At 41.1% G+C, this 21,730-nt stretch overlaps 3 protein-coding genes and 1 long non-coding RNA gene across 5 annotated transcripts; 3 read left to right on the plus strand and 1 right to left on the minus strand.

Annotated features, from left to right (window-relative positions):
- Positions 1–20: 20 nt before the first annotated feature.
- On the minus strand, positions 21–2,772 carry rrad (Ras-related associated with diabetes). The gene is made up of 5 exons (XM_063882389.1): positions 2,553–2,772; positions 1,884–2,272; positions 1,100–1,173; positions 782–986; positions 21–469 (listed from the first exon to the last, which is right to left on the minus strand). Exons 2-5 carry the CDS (start codon positions 2,254–2,256, stop codon positions 192–194), a joined length of 930 nt encoding a protein of 309 aa, XP_063738459.1. The 5' UTR covers positions 2,257–2,272; positions 2,553–2,772; the 3' UTR covers positions 21–191.
- A 2,578-nt stretch (positions 2,773–5,350) lies between these two features.
- Positions 5,351–8,084, plus strand: LOC134863782 (ATP synthase F(0) complex subunit C3, mitochondrial-like). Of its 2 annotated transcripts, none has more exons than XM_063882486.1 (5): positions 5,351–5,454; positions 5,735–5,831; positions 6,493–6,564; positions 7,268–7,467; positions 7,697–8,084. In XM_063882486.1, the coding sequence occupies exons 2-5, from the start codon at positions 5,793–5,795 to the stop codon at positions 7,809–7,811; spliced, it is 426 nt and encodes a 141-aa protein (XP_063738556.1). In that variant the 5' UTR covers positions 5,351–5,454; positions 5,735–5,792; the 3' UTR covers positions 7,812–8,084. The 2 variants fall into 2 exon arrangements, with proteins under 2 accessions (XP_063738556.1, XP_063738557.1); XM_063882487.1 differs by having other exon boundaries at positions 5,370–5,423.
- Positions 8,085–9,543: 1,459 nt separating this feature from the next.
- On the plus strand, positions 9,544–15,354 carry nsun3 (NOP2/Sun RNA methyltransferase 3). The gene is made up of 6 exons (XM_063881904.1): positions 9,544–9,810; positions 11,212–11,315; positions 11,398–11,918; positions 12,364–12,518; positions 13,153–13,274; positions 14,044–15,354. The coding sequence occupies exons 1-6, from the start codon at positions 9,655–9,657 to the stop codon at positions 14,378–14,380; spliced, it is 1,395 nt and encodes a 464-aa protein (XP_063737974.1). The 5' UTR covers positions 9,544–9,654; the 3' UTR covers positions 14,381–15,354.
- Positions 15,355–18,621: 3,267 nt separating this feature from the next.
- Positions 18,622–19,177, plus strand: LOC134863514 (uncharacterized). Its single transcript, XR_010165672.1, has 2 exons — positions 18,622–18,833; positions 19,124–19,177. It is a non-coding gene; the product is annotated as an uncharacterized LOC134863514 (long non-coding RNA).
- The last annotated feature ends 2,553 nt before the right edge of the window (positions 19,178–21,730 follow it).

The following is a 21,730-nucleotide window of genomic DNA, read 5'->3' on the forward strand; positions in this document are numbered from 1 at the left end:
GGTTATTACCACAATCATGATATGACTTGAATGTCGTCATTTTTATTATTTAAGTCCTCTTTTGCTTGGTGTCTAAAAATAAAAATATATTTCTGTACAGCTCTATTAGTCCTTTAGGGTTAGTGTTGAAACACACACAGCGTCTGGTCTTCAGAGGCCAAAGAAAAATGTCTGTCAGTCCCATGTGTTCCTCAGAGAACTGTAAGGTCATGGCAGGACTTTGACTTTTGCCTAAAAGCCATCTTCTTGTTCTTGCGTGCAACCATGCGTCCCAGAAACCTCTTGGCCTTCTTGCCGATGCTCTCTCTGCGTCTGCAGTTGGCCATGCGTCTGGCGTTCTCCTCCTTGCTGTCTTTCCTCAAGCGGATCTGTCTGACGATGCCCTCGAAAAGGTCCTGCACATTGTGGTGAAGGGATGCAGATGTCTCGATGAATTTGCAGTCGAATACCACTGCACAGGCGCTCCCCTCTGAGATAAAGAATTGCAAAGGAATATTAATGTTTTGAATGTATGTACATTTAGAAAACGTAGAAGCTCAAGTATATTTAGGATGAAAATTCAATAATATTTGAATGTATGCCTTGCCTGAACTTGATAATAAAAAAACACAATGAAAGCCTTTTTTACAGTTTCAAGCTTCAAATGATAAATATTGCATATTTTCAAGTAAAGAAACTTCTTAACCTAGCTTGCTTGAGCTATAAAACTCACATAATCTTAACAAATCATACATCTGTGACACATTTGAGCTTCAAAAAATATTTATTCATTCTAACTTACCATCTACAGACACCTCTCTGGATCGCACCAGGTCACTCTTGTTGCCCACAAGGATTATGGGAATGTTTTCTGACTGCCTCGCTCGGCGCAGCTGAATACGCAGCTCTGACGCCTTCTCAAAGCTTGCTTTGTCTGTCACTGAATACACGATGATGTAGGCGTCTCCCATCCTCATACACTGGTCCTTCAGCCACTGACTGTTATCCTTCAGGAAAGAAGCACAGACAGACTTAGCCTCATACGTGGCCGATTTCATATTGCAATATCCATGAATTAATTTAAATGGAGCAAAAATTGCATAAATAATATAGAACTCACCTGTTCCCAAATGTCATACAACACAATGGATGAATCTTCATCATCTACCACCATAGATCTGTCATAGGTATTTCCTGAGAAAGAAAAGAGGAAATATTGTGTTACACACTGACAGAGGAGCAGAGCACCCACTGATTTTAACACACCTTTTCACTTTAAAGTGTACCAGTTGCTGCAGAAAGCCGATCATAGTTTTTGATCAAGCCGTTATTGGCCTTTTATATTTTCCCTTTCTTTGTACTATTAAATGTATTTCTGACAGCTGTACTGCGGGCATGGCTGGTGCCTCGCTGTTAGATGGAAATTGCAATAATCAATTCATGTACTCTATTGCATGCAATTCGTTTCTTCTAATGCATCAGCTTAACTTTATGTCTGTCCCTTATACATCATTATCAATTACAGAGTTTATAGGGCTTCATGGGGGCTTTTATGTATTTTTAAAATTGTGTTTAGTTCTTGAGTGCTCTTGTTTCTTTCAAAAGAGTATGAATAGGATATTGTTGAATAAACCTGTAACCTCAAAGCAACATAACAATATATTTGCATGTGATTTGTTCAGAATTATGGAACCTAAATTGATATTAACAGTCTTAATTAGTGTATTTATAGACAAAATACTTCTGGATTATGTGTGTCAATAAGTGTGTGTGTGTGTGTGTGTGTGTGTGTGTGTGTGTGTGTGTGTGTGTGTGTGTGTGTGTGTGTGTGTGTGTGTGTGTGTGTGTGTGTGTGTGTGTGTGTGTATTGAGGTTGATGACTCATCCTCAGCATCACCATTTACCTGCTTCCTCGCAGTCGTGACCAGCATCCTCCACTCCTCCAAAGACGCGCGCCAAACTGGACTTGCCGACTCCGTGCTCCCCAAGGAGAACCACTTTGTAGATCTGGGACTCCGTCTCGCTGCCGGTGGAGATCACAGAGTCGGAGGAGTCCGATGCGTAGCTGCCCCGGTGCTGCTCGCTCGGGGAGTAGGACGTGCAGCGCAGGAGGTTGGACAGGTCGTCAGTCTGCCCAGTCTGTGGCATCGTGGCGCGCAGATCCCGGTCGTCTACTGGCATGCTTCTCCTGTGGAGGTTTGGTAAATTCATTGGAAACGGCATGCTTCCTCTTCTCTTGTCCATGTTCCGCATTTTGTCACCCTTGTTCAAAGTCATTTTGCTTGCCGAAGATCTGTTGACAGATGTGGCATGCGTAAATGTCTGCTCATGTGTTTATTCACATTTAAATATAACTCAAGGACACGTGTAAAAGTCTAGATCGTGAAAAAAATAATGATTCAATATCATTGTATTTTATGGTACAAAATGAAATAGGCTGAGCCTATAATTAAACAAATGTCTTTGTTTTCTGAAATCTCAACCTGACCTGACCACATGTTCAACACTAGTCCCCACAAAAACACATAATACAACTAAAGCTTAACAATTGTCACCATATTAAAGACACTTACCCGGTGGTGGGAATAAAATTCAGGGAAGGGAATCCAATAATCCTTTGTTTCAAGGGTTGTTGTAGCCGAAAAATCGGTTTTGTTTGAGTCTGATCACAGTCGCTGCTCAGGATATTTATATAGGACTGGGAGTGACGTCGGCAGGGATTCGCCCCAGAAAATCACGTCTCTGCTTATTATAGTGGTGCGTAACAGCACCATCATAAAGAGGAGGGGTGTATGACTGTAAGAGCTGAGGAATCTCCCTTCCGTATCGCCAAATGGAGAGCTACCTCTGCGGGGGCGGCCAGAAACGAATCCTTGAAGAGGGGAAGCCCACTTAAAGCTAGAGTGATATAAATATTTATTGTTAATTTATAAGATACATTGAGAGACAGTGAAAGGATATCCACATGATGCTAATGATGTTAATGTGTAAAAGTGCTTAATGCAGAGACAAGGGGAACGCTTTTATGAAATTCTGATGGCTTGCCTTGTTGAAAATGATCAGAACTCCATTGTCGCTGCAAGGTTGAGGTCAATACAATTAACTCATATATTGGAAACGTTATTATTATACGAAGGAGTTGCACACATTATGAAGGTGTATCACGTGAAATATTTCGTGTTATTTCCATAGTCTGTTGCTGCTCTTGACTAACATGACATTTGAATTTATTATTGCATGTGCAGAAAAAGGAATACTTGGGTTTGGCAGTCAAAATGAAACAGACGTTGGCATGCATTTCTCAATCAGTCCCTATCTTTCCATCCACCTTGCTGTTTGAAAAAGAAAAAAGAAAAGGCTGCAGCCACACAACCATCATTTATTGCACTTCCCGATGTTATTTTTCACAGCTGAAGGGTCTGACCTATACCAATAATGTATGGTTTTACTGATCCATCCATGCATAAATTGAAAATACCAAGGCTGTTTGATACACCAATAGGAGCAGATCTTCGTATATGTTCAAAAGGGGCTCAGGTAAATTCAGATCCGAATTCCATTGCATATTTATTTTTAATCTTGCACCTGAGATCTTTTATATATATATTTTCGCACACAATGAATTTTATTTTCCAGTTTAGGTCTCACTGCATGGTGTGCTGGTGCCCCCTTGTGGCTTCAGGTCTCACATTACAGATGAACCTTTAAACTCATTGCGTGGGTGTGTCCAACAATGTATTTTCTTTGTAAGAAACGTGAATGGATAAACAATACAAACTATAAACATTTGTGGTATGTGTCATAGTTGTATTGATGTTTGCATTTTTATCTTGTTATCACAGTTTATATATACAATAGCTTGTACATTTTTTTATGTGATGGGTTAGGCCTATACAAGCTGAAAGCGTACACATTCAGCTGCAGTAAATAGGCTTAATCTGTCCATTAAAGGTCATTATGTCATCATAAATGGCCATTACAATTACAGTGAAGTGAATATGTACATTATAGCCGGACCAAGTTCATACCTTAAGAATAGCATTTTGGTCATGGAAGCTCTAATTTCCAGTCATAGTATTATTGTATGTATTTAAGTTATGGATGTTAGTACAGTTATTAAAGTAATAACAAGTGGTTCAAATTGTCTTTAATAGCAAGAAGCTTTTTGTGTAAATCTGCAGTAAATAATACATTTGCAGGCAGTGCCAGAGGTATTCAGCATTAGTATTTGTGTACCAGATCATGGTTGATTTGTTCTTATACTGTACTAAGAAATCCTAGCAAGACCTTTCCAAATGTGTCATAGATCATAAATACTTTATATTATTATAGGGAAATGGAGAGCTGAAGAATGTTGAGTAATGAGTGAAACTACTTTCTTATTTGCATAACAAAAATGCGATATCAAGACACTTAATATCTACATGTCTTACTATTTCTATTGAGACCTTTTTGTTTACTATTCCCTGTATACTAAATCTGTATTTTGTTCTTTTGTTTGATTTTAAATACAAGAAGAAGACAAGAAATTGTAGCTGACTAATTGTTCCTCTGACAAGAAAAATATTGTATGAGGTTTTAAAGAAAGTAAGTGTGATTTAATAGTGCAGAACCTAATACTCTTTTTTAAGAAGGGATCGTTCGGGCAATCTTTTCAGTGTTAAATTTAAATGTCGATTCTTAGCGCAAATGAATCAAATAAAACCATTGGATTTTTTCAATACCTCTCATATCATTTGTCCTTTTTGTCCAGTGTGATAAAATTGTGCATTACTTTGGATTAATTATGTCACATAATTTGAAATCAATTAAATAAATAATTCAATAGTTTCTTTATATTTATTATAAAGATGTTCATATAAAATAGAACCACTAAATTCCAAGGAAATATGTGTTCTACATTTCCAGGGTTGTTATACAGTGCTGCATTGATTTGTATTTATTATTTTCAAGATTTTTTTGGGCAACCAGTGCCTTTATTATAGAGAGAGATGGAAAAAATGCGGAGACAGAGGGGATGACGCGCGGCAAAGGGTCTCAGGCTGGTTTCGAACCTGGGTCCACCGCATGGGAATCAAATTATGATTTTTAAATAAAAAAACCCAGCAGCATTTGATAACAATATTTGTTTAAAATAGAGGAAGGCATTCAATCTAATTCAAAGAGGCGTGTCTTATCCGTCCAGTGTAGTTGCATAGATGAGGACACATTGTATCAAAACGATTGAAAAGTTCCAATAGATTTAAAAAAATAATATAATAAATGTTATAAAACGTAAACAAATGTCAAGTAACTGTCTATTGTCGTGATCGCACTATGCGTTAATGTAAATTATTCATCTTCAATGAAAATAATAAAAACGTCAGGAAACCGGATATCAACCCCCTTGACGTGATATTGCGCATGCGCACCTCTCTCGTGTGTTCGACCTCTGCTACAGACGGGTGAGCGCTAACCTCTTCAGTCACGAACTGTGTGAGTTTAACATTTAATCGTGTTGCTTCTTTGTAACTCTGTGTTTTTTTTCCGCTATATTAATTACAGCAATGCTTGGCTCGTAGGATTTAACAACTAGCTTGTTTTCAAAGACTTTTCTCGGGTTTGCAGCTAATAGTGACCTTACTTGTATGTGTCCACGTATCTTCGCACACTGTGTACTTTCTTATTTAAACAACTAGTTACACAGTCAACCAACTCAAACTGCTCATTTGTGTTAATTAATGCATTTCTTTCTTTCATGTTTGGTTTCCTACAGACAGCTGACCCTGAATCAACGCCAGCTCCATAGCTTGACCTGACTACTGCTCATCATAATGTATGCCTGTGCTAAATTCGTCTCCACGCCCTCTCTGGTGAGTGAGTCTGTTTCAATGAATTGTGATACCATGACAGTGTGCAACAAAAGCTGCAAGTCTGTGTTCACGCCAAAGCAAACAAGCAGCATTCAAGTCGCTAACGCTAGCACACAGCTATGTAGCCGTCTTTGACCCATGCTAAAGTCAGCTAGTACTCACACCTGCAAGGACGTCCTTGTTTTGAACCGAATCAAACCTTAGCATAGCCATTGAATTCCCCACCTCATCTACATTTAAACATATGATATAGTTAATTGAGAAGCTGCCATATTTAAGGTGAAACCTGAGCTGTATGTGCAGAATGACTCCAAAGGAACACTATAATGGATCACTGTTGTCTAGGCAGGGTTGCATCTATATTGATCATATTTAGTTATGGAAAGCAACATGGTTATTTACAGGATTGTAATGTATTATGTTGTGGTATTACTAATTTTAAGAAATTATTCAAATACTACTTCCTCATATGACCACATTCACATTCTTATGTCTCTGTGGAAGACTTCACATGCCTTTAATTCTGTCCTCAGGAGATTAGATGTATTCTTAACACAACACAAAAATTAATACAAAAATGTATCAAAATGACGTTTTTGTGGAGCATATAATCAGAGCTTGAATTTCTCAACTACATGTCTCTTCCTTTTTCTTGGTACAGGTGCGTGCTGGATCTCGGGTACTGTACAGACCACTCTCTGCAGCGTTAGTCTCAGATGCCAGGAAAGCAGAGGTAAGCAGCTATCAGTACTGGGCATTATAACTGAATTATTGACCTTGAGTGTTCACAGAGGAAGGGTACTCTAACTTCCACTAAACCACTAAAACACACTATACATTTCAATACTTGTTTTTTTATTGTACGCAAATCTAAATAAATATTTACGACACAAGTCACATTTTCTAATAAAATGGTTAAATGTTGCTTCTCAACAAAACTAAATTGTATGCAGATATAATTCAGTGTCTCCCAACAAGTTCAACAACAGACTGGTGAGTTGATAGAATTAGAAGCTAAATGTATCATGTCCAGTTTTCTAATTAGTACGACCATTGAATAATGTTATCAGCAAAAAAGCATTAAAGAAACTTGCATTCAAAATGAACTTAAGCAAGCTAACCTTAGCTCTACATAGATGCAACATTTCCTTTACATCTCTAAAGCTGACTAATGTAAAGTTGTAAAGGTTTTTATTTTATATAAAACCTTAATCAAGTCCATAGTTCATTAAAGACAGATTCAGGGTCACAGTTCGGCTGTAGCATGTATGCTTTGGATCACAGCAATAAGGAGATCTTATAAAAAATGATCAGTTTTAGAACAAATAGTATGCTTATACTTATAGTATAAGTATAAGCATACGATGTTTAGTAACGTTTTGTGATCCTGTTTTATTTTGATGTGTACTAACCTTACTTCATTTTGTGTACATCAGACTCCCTCCCTCCTGGCCCCTCAGAGCAGTGTAGCCTCCCAGCAGCAGATGGCAGTGCGGGCATTCCAGACCAGTGCTGTGAGCCGTGACATCGACACTGCTGCAAAGTTCATTGGAGCAGGAGCTGCCACTGTTGGAGTAGCTGGATCCGGAGCTGGAATTGGAACCGTGTTCGGTAGCCTTATTATCGGATACGCCAGGTAAAGCATATCATCTGTAATTTTAGGCCTTCTCCAACAAGAGGCAAAAGTCTCATTCCTGATTTAAAAAAACGCTCTCTCTCAGTGTAAAAACATTGTCATGGGGATAATAATATAATTATTTTGTCAAATGTTTTAAGTCCTTGGGTTGTCTGCTGAATGAACGGCAGTTGTATTTTTTAACTCTTTTTACCTCCAACTTCTCACAGCTGCCTTTCTTTCTCCACAGGAACCCCTCTCTGAAGCAGCAGCTGTTCTCGTACGCCATCTTGGGCTTTGCTTTGTCTGAAGCTATGGGTCTCTTCTGTCTGATGGTTGCATTCCTTATTCTGTTTGCAATGTAAAGCAGTTAAGCATTTACTACAAAGGGATACAACATAATGTTAATAACAATTAGCAACTTGAGTTGCCCTTGAACGGTACAATAATGTCAGCTTATTGTGTTGCCCATTCTTGTTCATTGGTGCTTCTTAAGATTGTGAACTCACTGATGTAAGAAACTCTGGCAAAACAAAATCATTTTAAATGGTGGGTTTTGCCATGATATTGTATATTTAATAAAAAATGTTTTTGTTAAACATTCTACCAACAACAGAAGTAAAATCTTTCATTCCTCATGTGTGATTGTGGATTTGTAAATGGTAGTGGGGTTATGTGTGCATGTTTTTTAAAGTTCAAAGTGGCTCTGTTTTTCTCCTGCTAACTCTAAAATCTCCAAAATAATTCAAAACTTAAACAGTTTCGCAGCTTCAATGCAGCCTTTCCCTCAACCGTCCTGGTTTATTTAGCCCATTACATGGCTTAAGTTTTAAGATCACCTCTGGTTTGCCATTCTTAGCTGGCTGTTGAAAGCTGAAGTACAACAAACATGATTATCAAAAATATAATTAATCTGACTATTAACAAGCCCTTACCTAGACCATAGAATTGAACAAGTTGACATTACAAAATTAAATCAATCAATCACTTTGACCCTTTCCGAGAACCAGCACCTTATCGTGGTGGAGAGGTTTGTGTGCCCCGATGAACCTGGGGGCTGTGTTGTCTGGAACCTTGTGTTCCTGGTAGGGTCTCCCATGGCAAATTGGTCTCAGGTAAGGGGCCAGACTAAGATTGGTTCAAAAAGACTTCATGAATGAACATAATTGGAAGCGAGGATACCCGGCCCGGAGGAAGCCCGGGGTCCCCTTCTGGAGCCAGGCCCAGAAGGAGGACTCGTCAGCGAGCGTCTGGTGGCCGGGCTTGCCACGGAGCCCGGCCGGGCACAGCCCGAAAAAGCAACGTGGGCAACACCTCCGCTTCTCCGTCCCGCGGGCCCACCACCTACGGGAAACAACGATGGGGTCGGGTGCGCTGCCAGAAGGGTGGCAGTGAAAGCAGAGGGTCTCGACGGACCAGACTCAGGCGACAGAAGTTGGCTTTGGGGACGTGGAATGTCACCTCTCTGGGGGGGAAGGAGCCGGAGCTTGTGCGGGAGGTGGAGCCAGTCATTGGGGCTCTCTGCTGGAGCTGTTACCTCCGCGACCCTGACGGAAAAGCGGGAGAAGATGGATGGATGGATGGAATCACTTTGACTTCCTTGCATCAACTTAATAGAAAAATAAAATAATGTTCTGTCACTTGTCTAGCAATGGGTTCAGGTTTCCAGTACTGTCTGCTATGTCCAGAATAACTATAAAGTGTTTGCCAAGAGACTTGGCGATCGTTTGAATCCAATACTTCCAGCACGACATTAAGCTATGTCATGTCTAGAACAGAAGTTAGGCATACTCAGAGGTGGTTGATGTACTCAGATCTTGTAGTTAAGTACAATAAGAACCACCAGTGTAGGAATACTGTTACAATTAAAATGTTATTCAAGTAAAGCCAGTACTACCATCAAAATATACCAAAAGTACCCATTTTGCAGAGTGTCCCAGTTAAGAATAATGCATAATATACTTTATGTTTTGATAATGATTGATGCATTAATGTGTTTATTGAAGCTGGTAAAGGTGAAGCTAGTTTTAATAAAATTGTACGCTGTAAAAAGAGAAAGTCAGTCGTCTGCAAGGCGGAACTAAAGACAGAGTCAGAGTTGAGGGAGGACGGATTTGAGTAACGTACGATGTTAGAGATTATGGTAGAAAGTCAAGTTATAATGAATATATTTCGACATGTCAGTTAGAGATTTAAACAACTAAACAGATGTATAATTATATGCTCTCAAGACATGTGTTTTTACTGACTATATGCCGAAAACCTCGGAGGATATCGCCGACTGCTCGGCGCTGTGTGAACTGTCACACCGGTCCTGAAGCTGATGTACAGCTGAGAGAGCAAAAAGGACCAAACAAAAACCAGGTGAACAAACAAGAGGAGATGTTAATTTTTGGATGGAAAGCTCGGGCAACATCATTTGAAAAGAAATGTTGTCTTCTTGACTGTCTTAGATTTTCCGCCATCTTCTACCACAGCCCACTGTCTATTAAATGACACATTTGACATCTAAGCTACTTTACTTTAGATCTCCATTTGTACTTGGTCAGTAAAAGTTTTGGCTTGAATTGTACCTTGGTAAACCCCTGTAGTTAATGAAGGCTTGGTCAAATGTGTTTCATAAGGGGGAAGTCATTTATTTGTTTGCCCAGTAGATGAAGTAGTAGGCTATGTGTAACTCAACAATAACTGATCAAGAATTTGGATGATATAGGGCTTAAGCACAGTATTAATTTGTGTCTTGTAATTGCGTGTGTTTGTATTGGATTTGTTTTGGATTTGCAGCTTATTTGTATTCTTTTCTTAAAGGTCCCCTATTATGCAAAATGCACTTTTGCTGCCTTTTATACATAAATATGTCCCCGGTGTGTAAGGAGACTTACAAAGTGTCAGAAAATACAACCCTCTCTCTTTTCCTCCTTACCCACATCTCTACAAACGAGCTGCCTATATGACGTCACATCGGAAATGTGGGCTGGCTTTTCATTGAACTCATGGCAACGTCCCACCCGACGTGACACGTCTCAACCTATCATCCGCAATATACAGTTTCTGTGTGTCTGTGCAGGATGTCTGCAGGAGGGACTTAGAGTTGTTGTATATATAATACATATAATGTCTCTGTTCTAGTGGTAAATACTGAGAATTGTTTCAGAAATAATGCTTGATGTGGTTTGGAACATAATATGGCGTTTAATCACGGCAGTGTTTAGCTATGTTTCTCCGTTAGAAACTTCTCTCTTCAGATCATGATGTAGGGGGCGTGGCCAACTTCAGCTCGGCTCAAATTTAAAGCGACAGTCACAGAATCAGCACTTTCGAAACGGGGCTGAAACAGAGGGATAGCGGACATGCTAAAATGCATGATCTGTTTGCTATTTTGAGCAAAACACGTCAGAGACATTTTTAAAAAATATATTTGAGACCTATAGTATATGCCACAAAAAAGCATAATAGGAGATAAATGTGTCTGTTTGCAATCTCATAGCCAGTCAGGACTGGACCTCCTTTGGGCCCTCATCAAACTTATTCTAAGGAACCCCATGACGTAACCCGTGAGCCCAGTGGACCATCTTTTATTGCCACAAAATTACACTTGACACTGTAGTGTTTAACGCTGCACAGCTTTTACCCCTTAATATCCACCAGGGGTAGCTAGTGTAAAACAACAGCAGTTCTTTTTCCATTTACATGAATATGACTTACAGTTTTCACTGAGGGTGTCCTGATGAAACTGACCTAATCACCACAGTGTGTTTGTAACAGGTTACAAAAAGGCGCAGAAAAGAGAGACCTTCTTGTCAGCCAGTCCTGGACAACTTTGACCAGCAGTACAGTCAGGAACTAGGAGACCTGTGGCCCTCTGCAAGGTAAATGTTCTCCTAAAATACTTTACAGGATGCGTAACACGTCGTGTACCCTTCCTTAACCTGGATTGCTTTTTTCCTGCAGAGCAGTGCTCCTGGACCCTCAATCTTGGCAGTATGGCGTCATGCTCAACCGCTTCAGCGCTGTGACAGGCATCACACAGATCCTCCAGTCTCAGGGCTTTTCTACATTGCTGCCTCAGAACAGTGTCTCCACGCTCCTTTGTAATGACTTCTCAACAATCTCCAATTCTAAACATCAAGCAGGAGCAGACTCTCCGTTTCCACCAGACTACATTTCAAAGTTCCCTCTTAATGACTTTTCTCTTCAACCTGACAGCACCTCTCATGTGCTCGCTCAAGACCTTAAATCAGAGCCTTCACTCAGTTTACCCCGTTCTACGATACAGTGTTACATCCACCCATATCCACTGCACTTCCCCTCTCAGGCTCACAGGCCTGGCCAGCTCAAGCAGTACTACCTCCTCAATGCTGCCTCCCTGCTGCCGGTGCTGGCTCTGAACGTCAGAGATGGGGAAAAGGTTTTGGATCTCTGCTCGGCACCTGGGGGCAAAGCCTTAGCCATAATGCAGTGTGCCACCCCAGGTAAAAGAAAGTAATTTTGTAGACATACAAGTAGTAAAAAATAGTTGATTTATTTTATTTTTTTAACCAAAAGGCAGTAGAAGAAGAAAAAAGGTTATATAATTTGACTGATTCTATGCATAAAGTTATAACTGTTATGTTAAATATTAATTATTGGTATCTATAATGCTCTTATTCAACTATCAGTTGATAAATATGATTAATTACACGTTATTCGATTTGAAATGACAATAACTGATGAGTAACTGTGTTAGCAATATTGACATGAATATAAATTTGAGGTGTTTTGCAACAAGAGCTTGGCACAAAAAACATAATGTTGAAATCAGTTAAGTTTTATTCTTAAATATAAAGTATATAATGTACTTTGCTGCTGTTCAATCTGACTTTTGTCAGCTGTGAACAGCATTTACTGCAAGTTATGCAGACCTGTTTTGCGTTCCAGCACTGCTGTGGTGTAATGAACCCAACCACCACAGACGGGAGTGGCTTTCCAAAACCCTTGAGTCCTTCCTGCCTCCGTCACTAACCAGCAGAGTGACTGTGTCCGCACAGGATGGATGCTCTTTTGGACAAAGTGAAACAGGAGCGTATGACAAGGTGAGGGGAGTCATGGTTATTTCAGCGTGTGAGTAAATTTGGCTTCGTTGTTCATCAAATTTAGTTTTTTTTTTCAAGGCCATGGTTAGAAATGAATGAGAACAGCAAGCCTTTGATCTGAAGGTAATAAGCCCAGCGGAAGAGGAGAAACCCATTTATTCAAAACAGGAGCCAAGAAAAGGCAGACAAATGGTCTGGGCTTTCAAAGCACTCATGGTGACTGATAATAGGCCAAAATATTGAAAACAGAAAAGCACAGACTGAAAAGGTAGAGAGTAGGAAACGGTGTGAACAAAGGCTGAAAGGCTTTAGAGTAGTACAAACAGGCTACACAGATTCAGTCTGTATGACGCAGAGACGACAGATCTGTTGGGAGATTATCAAGTGAAGCTTTAGGTTTAGAGTTTGGGGAAGAAAATAGCAAAAATAAATAATATGTTATTTTACAGACCTCCAGCATTTGTATTTATGACTGCGTTTACCCTTATTAACTATTTACATGTTTTTTCTCCTTCCCTTTCACTTTTCTGCTTTGATCCTTCATATCTCGCTCCCCTTGGCAGTCTTGAACTCTCAGACTCTGAACTACTCAGATTTCTTGAACTCCTCACCTTTCTTGCTCTCTGTGTTGCAGGTTTTAGTGGACGCTCCATGTTCTAATGACAGGAGCTGGTTGTATTCCTGCAGCAGCCAGCAGGGGGAACACAGACTGAAGGAAAGAGCCAGGCTGCCTTCTCTCCAGGCTCAACTGCTGAGGTGAGTCCAATACCCAACATAGAAGAGATGAATGAAATGTTTAACCTTGTTTTTCTCATCCAACTTCCTATAAATTATTACTCAGGCAATGTGATTTATGTCTGAAAATGATAAAATGACGTTAATAATATGTGGTGTTGCTGTTGTTAAGAGTGTATTTAAGTAATCCATGTTATATAATGATGGCTGTATGGCACATTATGATTATCCAAAGGAACTAATATAACATAATATAATATAATGTAAATCTATCTATCAATCTATTGGCCATGACAATTTCATTGCAGCTTTGCATAATTGTGGGAAATGATTGCTTAGCACAAAATGGTACAGAACTGGAGATATCACTTTGGTTCCACACATTCTTCTTCTTTCTTTTCAATACCTGTTGCCCAGCTTACCCACAATACAATTAAACAGTTTATTCATAGATCTGTATGTTGTGCAAGTCGTGGTTAATTTAGCCTTGAGCAGCAAGCCTTTAGCTAAGCTGAGCTGAGCAGCTCCAGACGTCCCAATTCTTTCTAACTCCACACAGCCATGTTTTTTTTTTCATTTTCAACTTTGCTTTCCTCAGACCCATCACTTGAGGCAATTTATCAGACTTCTCACAACTCCCTCTGGAGCCACAAAAGGCTTTATACAACTTTGTTCACATATGCAGTGGTACTCCCTAAGACCTGAAAACCGATTTTAATGTGTGAAATCGGTGGAGTTCCTCTTTTGAAGCCCCTTCTCAAGAAGTGCAATATTTGTCTACTCTGTGCAGGTCTGCGCTGACAGCGGTGCGTCCGGGGGGGGTTGTGGTCTATTCTACCTGCACTCTGTCCAGCTCTGAGAACTATGCTGTGGTCAACACAGTGCTGAATGACTGTCCTGAGGCTGAAGCTGAAGACCTGTGGGAGGAGATCGCTGTTCCTTTATCAAAGTACTTTACATTTAGTCATGCTCACCCTGATCTTGGACAGATGCCTCAGAAGCCATCCCTGCAGCCACAGAATGGCCCCCCGTCCTTGAATCACCGCAGACTCGGCATTTTAGTGGTTCCTCAGCCCGGCAGGACCTGGGGACCGATGTTTTTGTCTCGGATTAGAAAAAGGAAATAAAGTAGGTTGTATTTTCCTTTGCAAAAAAAGACGAGTGGAAACAAATTGCCCAACATACACATTTCCTTTATATACCTTTTGTAACTCATGGAACACTCCACTAGGTCACACAAGCTGACAGACGTACCCTTTATTATTTGTTATTGTTAGGATTGATTGTTTATGGAAACCACTAAAACTGCACATGTACGATTAAATGATATCGACTGAACATATTGTTAAGTGCTTTACATCAATAACTGCATCCTCATTGTATAATGAAATTGATAATACTGTAAGACTGCAATATTTAACAATGTAAGATTGTAATATTAAAAATGAATTCACAGGGTTTGGAGTAAATGCTTATGATGTCGGTTTTGTTTTCGAAATACCCCTTGACTGCAGTCAAAGGCTCACCACAGAAACTCACATTCAGAGTTTCCAGCCTTAAGTCATCGAATCTGGCTGCAGTCATTATATTTTGATGAACCTTGTATCGACTCATCACTGAATCTTTTTAATGTTTCTATGTGAACACTTGTGACTCATCTGCTTATTGGACTGTGTTTGTTTTTTGAATACTAAATGCCATAACACTATTGCAAATGTCAACACATGGACATTATACACTCAACAGGAGGCATGTCTGAGAGATTAGTTTAATAATAAGGAAGACTGAAATGAGATTATGAACACAGTTCGTCTTACTAACTTTGCATTGTGCTACTCTGAATTAACACATACTTCAAGTAATTTTCCATCTGTCACCAAACCTCCCTTTAGTGTGATTGAGGCTGCAGTCTTATCTCTTACAGTGGCTCATTACCTGCGTGGACAGTTCTCATATCACGCTTGATTGAAAATAGACTATTTTATTGCAGAGTTTGGGCTTTTCATCAGGGTGTGATCACTCAGACAAGAAGCCAAAACATGTTTTGAGAGTAACTATAGACAATAATGCACAACAATATATATATTTGTACCCCTTTGTACATTACAGACTGACAAAATGTGCAGTTGCAGAGGTAGTTATGTGTGAAACTGTTTGATTTTTCCATCTAAATACATACCGCTGGTGGTTCTGAGAGAGTCTATGAGACACTGTCATGGCTGTGATTGCTGAAATAGGAGAGCTACAAGAACCGTGCTGCCAACCACTCTGGGTGGCCATACACACAACCATTACTGGATGCATTCATATGGCTATTTTTACCTGAAAAGTAGCTTCAGTCTCTGATATGAGTGTGAATCGTTATACCACCACAACATATCAGAAGCGAGATGTGGAGATGAAGTTAGGCTTCATTGAGGTTAACCATGTTGATGACCTTTGTGTGAACCCTGGTTTGTTGATGTTCCCCATATTGCAGTGTTTCCTCAAGGGGAGAATCTCTAAGCAGCTTTTCCTCCACTTCAAAGGGAGAGAATGTAGGCCTGCTTTGCATAATCAGGTGGGGAACAGCTTTTTGCCAGAGAGGCAGGAATTAATTTGTGGCACCGCCAGATGTAATCATTAAAACCCTAGTCATCGACAATAAAGAGAGGAGGAGGAATTGGGGGTTGGAATTTAGTATGAGAGAAAAATATGGAGCGTTGGAATGCCAGAGGACACTAAAGCTAAGGTAAGCAGGCTAATCTGGACTGAGCTCTGCTAGAACATAATGACCTTATTTCAGACTCGTAACATTCAGCTTTGTGACTTGGTGATTGTTTTGCATGTACATTACAATTGTAGTGGGGAGCAGTGATGAGAACGCATCATTAAAACAGGTATTAGGCAGCATTACACATTATGTCAGTCAAATTGAGAGCCATTTAGCAGTATGTGTAGGCTTTAAAACTCAACTCACAGTCTGTAAATGTACTGAAGGGCTCAGTCTCACTGCTCTCATTAACCCCTGTTTCCAGCAGCTGTTTTCAGCACAAAAAAAGAAGCTCTCTAACCCACTGTACTCTAGCTGCTCAGCACCAAGCAGCAGACAGACAAATGTAGTGGCTAAGTTTAGAGAATGTTTTAAGTTGGGTAAAATGTTATACACATAGTGAAATATTCACATCCAGGAAAGACATAAAAAAACATTCATTATTTATGAAGCGCCAATCAAATCAGATCCAACCCACAATAATCACACTGTCAATGAGATAAGTTCCCCCATGTGACAAATGTTTAACTTGAAGCCTTTGACTGAATATGCTTGACAGTTAACAAGTGGGTCTATAGATTTAGTACCTTTTGGGGTATCCATCACTCATTTCAAATGCCATCAGTTGTCAATATTCCATTAGTGGAAGTGAGTGAACAGGATTGCTGCTCTTGATTGATTGTCACATTACTAATCTCTGAGGGGGGGGAAGTCTGCAAAGAATAAATAGCTGTAAGGGTCAAGTCAAACTGTTTGTCTATGTGAACATGGAAGAGAAACACATTATGAACTAGGACTGACGAGACAGTACACCTGATGTGCAATATGAAGCTGCAAATATGAAAGCAGCACCTGTGGCACTTCAGAGAGACAGCACCACCAAATTGTCTGTCTGTGTAATCCAAATCCAATACTTAAATTTAATTTAAGGGCAGACTGAAAGAAAGGGTTAGCTGACACTGTGACTGCACAAACATTGAGCAGTCACAATGTCAGCACAGACAGAAAAGACCTGAGCAGAAAGGGTAGTGAGAGGGTGACTGAAACAACTTCAAGATATACAGACATTTGCATCCTATTATCTACTGTTTGTCTGGCATAAACACTAACTCTTAATGCAAAAAAAACAAGTGTTTTGTTTTTTGTGTTGTTTACAGATTTAGCAGAGAGGGCAGTAATCACACCTATTTCAAAGGAGTTTATCAAAATACTGAAAATGTATACTAGAGAAATGGGATTAACCTGAGTAGTTGAGTAGTTTGGTAATATTTAAAATCATAACCATGATGGCTCATTCTTGTCCAAACTATTTTACGAGTGCAAAGCCAAAATAAGCATTATTTCAAAATGTGATTTAAATTAAAAGGAAACAATGGGCAAAAACACTCAAGCTTTAAGAGCACTTCCAGACCAACTGCTGTGTGGCCCCCATAGACTGTATATATATATATATATAGGTGGCCCCTGATGAACCACACCGGTAGGAGTTCTGAGTGCTTGTACCTCCTGTGGTTCCCAGATGTGGGAAAGGAGACTTCCATCCTATCTGCACAAGAAGACAGAGCACAGGCTCAACTGATTGAAGGCAGGAAGGATTAGCCTTCATTAATGTTTTTAGGAAATACAAAATTGATCGGGAGATATTAAAAGTACAGTGTATAAATGTCTGGGACAGTCTTGTAGTGCAATGGGATTTGAGAGACAACTTCCAGGTCTCAGAGTACCAACTCATCACATTTCCACAAATGAAATGCAAATTGGAACAGCAGATCAGTTCAACTGAAAACGATTATGAGTTTACACTTCTACTAACTATTCCAAAGGTGGTTTGAAATATTTTCCGATGGTGCCCACTGTGTCTGGCTGTAGAAGAAAAAAATCATGATTAGCATAAGCAACTTGAAACCATTTAATATTTAAAGAAGGGAGTTATAGAATGGTTTTACACCCGTCATAAATACCTCTCTAACACCTGAAATAGCCGTGCAAATATTTGAGGTATAATGTAGCATCTTTAGTTTACAACAAAAGTCTCTGAGTGGCTGAGTTTTGCATATGACTGTTGCGCTATCAAACATGAATGCTTAGATTTAAAAAAATGTTGCACAAAATTTTGATTTAATGAAAGTGGTCCACTTTTTGTATTGTGCATAAACATATGATCCTAATTATCCAGCTACTAAAAAGTTGCAGTCAACAAAAAGTACAGCAGCCCTCTCACCTCACACAGGAGGTGATTATATAATATTATGAGTGCTGCCCATATCCATGTGACCCTACAAATTCAACCGGTCATCTCATTTATGAGATAAAATTATAATGTTATAAACAAAGAGCCATAGTCAAATATAATTTATTCAAAACCTTATTAAAACTTTGTGACATTCTTAGGGCCTACACGGACCTGTACTGTGTTCTAACATGTACACTGCACAAATGAGACCTGAACTCATCAACGAGGTCTGTAATCGAGAAGTCAATGTATTTTCAATAAATCATCCCTGTTATATGCTCTTTTTATTAATTCCACTAGACAAATAACGCAATCCATGTGGCTGGCCAGGTTATGATCCTTCTGACAGCCCTGCAGAGCCTCACACTTTGAGTCTGAAAAGACTCCCTGGATTTTCGTCCTTTTTTTCAGTTATCTTTCTAATATGGTGAATCTGCCAAACTGAATCCCACTCCACCTGCCAGCTAAGGGGCGGAGACTATAAATAGCCTGCTCACCCTTTAGTTCATCCTTTGCACTCCCTGCCAGCACACCAATTTAACCCTGTGTCCTGAGTTTCCTCCACATATCCTGAAGTGTGCGTCTTCAAGTTAACGTGAGTGGTCAATTCATTGTTTATTGTTTCATTTGTATGCCTTTGTGGTAGTTTTGCTGATCCCTTTGTTCTCAGACATGTGCTAGGAGCCATGTGGGAATTGTTTGTTGCTTGTTTGTTACTTTGCTGTTTAGTTGTGGATTGCGTATTCACACATGATTGTTGCTTGTTCGTTGCCTTTGCTGTTTAGTTCTGAATTGTGTATTTGCACATGATTGTTGGTTTCTCTGTTTGATTGACCACTTCGTTATTTAATTGTAGTTGTATTGTTTCTTTGTTTTCTCATGCAGCACACAAAATAATCAAGACCAAAAGGGAAAATAAATACTGGTTCTTGCATTAAACCCTGCCTTCTCCTTGCCTCATTGCATCCTTGCCCTTTGGGTCTTCTGACCGAGACCCTGTCTGCTCGCCACACTCACTCTCCCCGAACCAAATCACCCCTACAGTTCCTTCAATGGTCCTTCGAGCTGGATACTGAGTGAGTGATACCATGGCAGGCAACGGTAAGGAGTCAAGAGAGTTGACGTTGCCAGAGAAGGCCCCCCAAGCTGGAACCAGAAGTGAGGGGACCGTATCCAGACCTACACGAGAGAGACGTCCACCTGACCGCTATGGCTTCCTGGATCCTGATGGGAAACTCTCCAGCCAGCCCAAAAGCCTCCCTCGTCACAGCCAAGCAGCCGTACTGCCGCCTCCACCCCCAGGTGCTGTTGATGTCCAGGCGATGACCATGAAAACCCTGATCAGACGCTGAGAGAGAACACAGCCGCTGAGGAACGAGGAGTGGAGAGGAAGAGACGACAGTCGATGAGGAAGAAGAAGAGGACTATGAAGTTACCCACGACTATGTCCAGCTTGAATCAGCAGCTCTTCAGCCCGCTCCACTGCCCGCTCCCCTGCCCGCTCCCCTGCCCGCTCCACTGCCCGCTCCACAGCCAGCTACACAGCCAGCATCTGCTCCGATCCACCTGAGAGATGTGAGACCTGGCAGATCCAGGGGCAAGAGCGACAAGCGTGAGCCACCACCAAGGTCGAAGACGGCCTTCTCTTCTAGCTCCACTTATGCTAGTGGAAGCTCCCGAAGCTCACGCAGGAGCCAACAGGTGGAGCTCACCCCACAACAGGCGGCCATGGTCGATGAGAGGAGGAAACTTGGAGAACTGCAGGAGATACAGCGTCAGATTGAGGAGGAACAAGCTATAGATGAACGGGCACAAGAACTGGATAGGCGAGCACAAGAAGCTTTGAAGGAGAGAGAGAGGATGACCCGGTCTCTTACTCTACAGCGACGACTACGGAAAGTCCGAAGAGAACTGGAAGAGGCTCGATTAATCACATCCTTCACTGGGGATGTAGGAATGACCACAGAACATCCACCCGCTCCGCCAGCTATGTCCAGTGTGAATGACCCACCTCAAGTGCTTGCTCCTTTTTCCCTGAGCTCCAGAGTCCTGGATTCAGCTGAACCTGTTGATCTGTTCTCCGAGCAGCAGGCTCCCCCTGAGGTTCCTCAGACATCGGTCTCCTATCAAGTTCAGTGAGTGAACAATCTCTTTCGTACCACCACTTACCTCCAGCTGTGAGTCTACCTGTAGATGCTGTGAGTCAAGCAGCAACTTCTGATCCTACTGCTGAGAGTCACACATTACTTCAGACTTCCAGTCCCGAGCATGCGGCTCCATCACCTCCTTTGTTTCACCACATAGCGCTGACCGCACCTCGTCCGGCCAGGAGTCAGAGGCCTTCAGATCCGGTTCGTGAGAAACCTGCACCTCTTTCCTTGCCTAACCCCATTGAGAGGGTATCAGAGGGCGCTAGTATAATGGAGCTTTTAGTAGCGACTGCCTTTGGCATCCCGAAGCCAAGATTGCCTTATTTTGAGAGCGGAAAGGAAAGTGACTTTGTTCTGCTTACCATGGCGTTGGAGAATCTCTTAGATATCCACGCTCACCTTTCTGAACAGTACAAGTTTCAGGTCCTTATGGATCACTTGAGGCTGCCAAGTGCATACAAACTGGCAAAGTCCTATATGCACGCCTCAACTCCCTACACTTCCGCTCTTGCTGCCCTTAAGGCAAAGTATGGCCAGCCACGGCAGTGGTCCAAAGTGAAATAGCTAGCATCCTCAATTCACCACCTGTCAGACTTGGTGACAGCAACGCTTTCCAGGACTTCGCTCTTTCTGTACATTCATTGATTGGCATGCTGAGGTCAGGGAAAGGGGCAGAGGGGAGGATAGGTGGGGCTCCACGTAGACAGGCTTCTTGCCACTCCCATTAAAGAGCAGTTTCATTGGGAAAAATTTTTGCTTCGGTTTTTTTTTTAAAAGGGTTAAACCCCCCCCGGAATTTTTTCCCCCCTTCGGTTCCCGGGCCAAGAGTTTTGCCCAACAATCTCGGGCCCTGCGCAGTGGAGGACGGGGCCCCAGCCAGAAAAACCCGGGGGAGAAGGGCGACGCCGACCAGATTTTGAGCAACACCGCCATGGGGGAAGCCCCCCGATTTTAAACCACCCGGAAGGGGGTGACAATCATGGGAAACCCAATTTTCCACCTTTTGCCCATACTGTAAAAAAGGGAACCTTCGGGGAACTTCCCCAAAAGTTAAAGAATTTAGCCCGTCACAATGAGCCCTGGTGAGGAATGAGTTGCTACAGATGTCCGCTGCAAAAAGCCAAAATTGCCCCTAAAAAACCCTTGCAATGTTGAAAAGATTTTGCATCCTACCATCCGCAAAACATCATACCTCAACCGCAACATCAAAAGGCCCCCAGGGTCAGAGAAATCAGAAAACGGGAAACACCCTCAATTCTGTCCTGACCTTTTTTCCAACACCTTACAGGGATCACCAACAGATCCCCCCGTGTATTTTAAAGGTAGCCCCAAATTTTTTGAC

The sequence above is a fragment of the Eleginops maclovinus genome, chromosome 4, assembly GCF_036324505.1.
Source record: "Eleginops maclovinus isolate JMC-PN-2008 ecotype Puerto Natales chromosome 4, JC_Emac_rtc_rv5, whole genome shotgun sequence".
Lineage (NCBI taxonomy): Eukaryota > Metazoa > Chordata > Actinopteri > Perciformes > Eleginopidae > Eleginops > Eleginops maclovinus.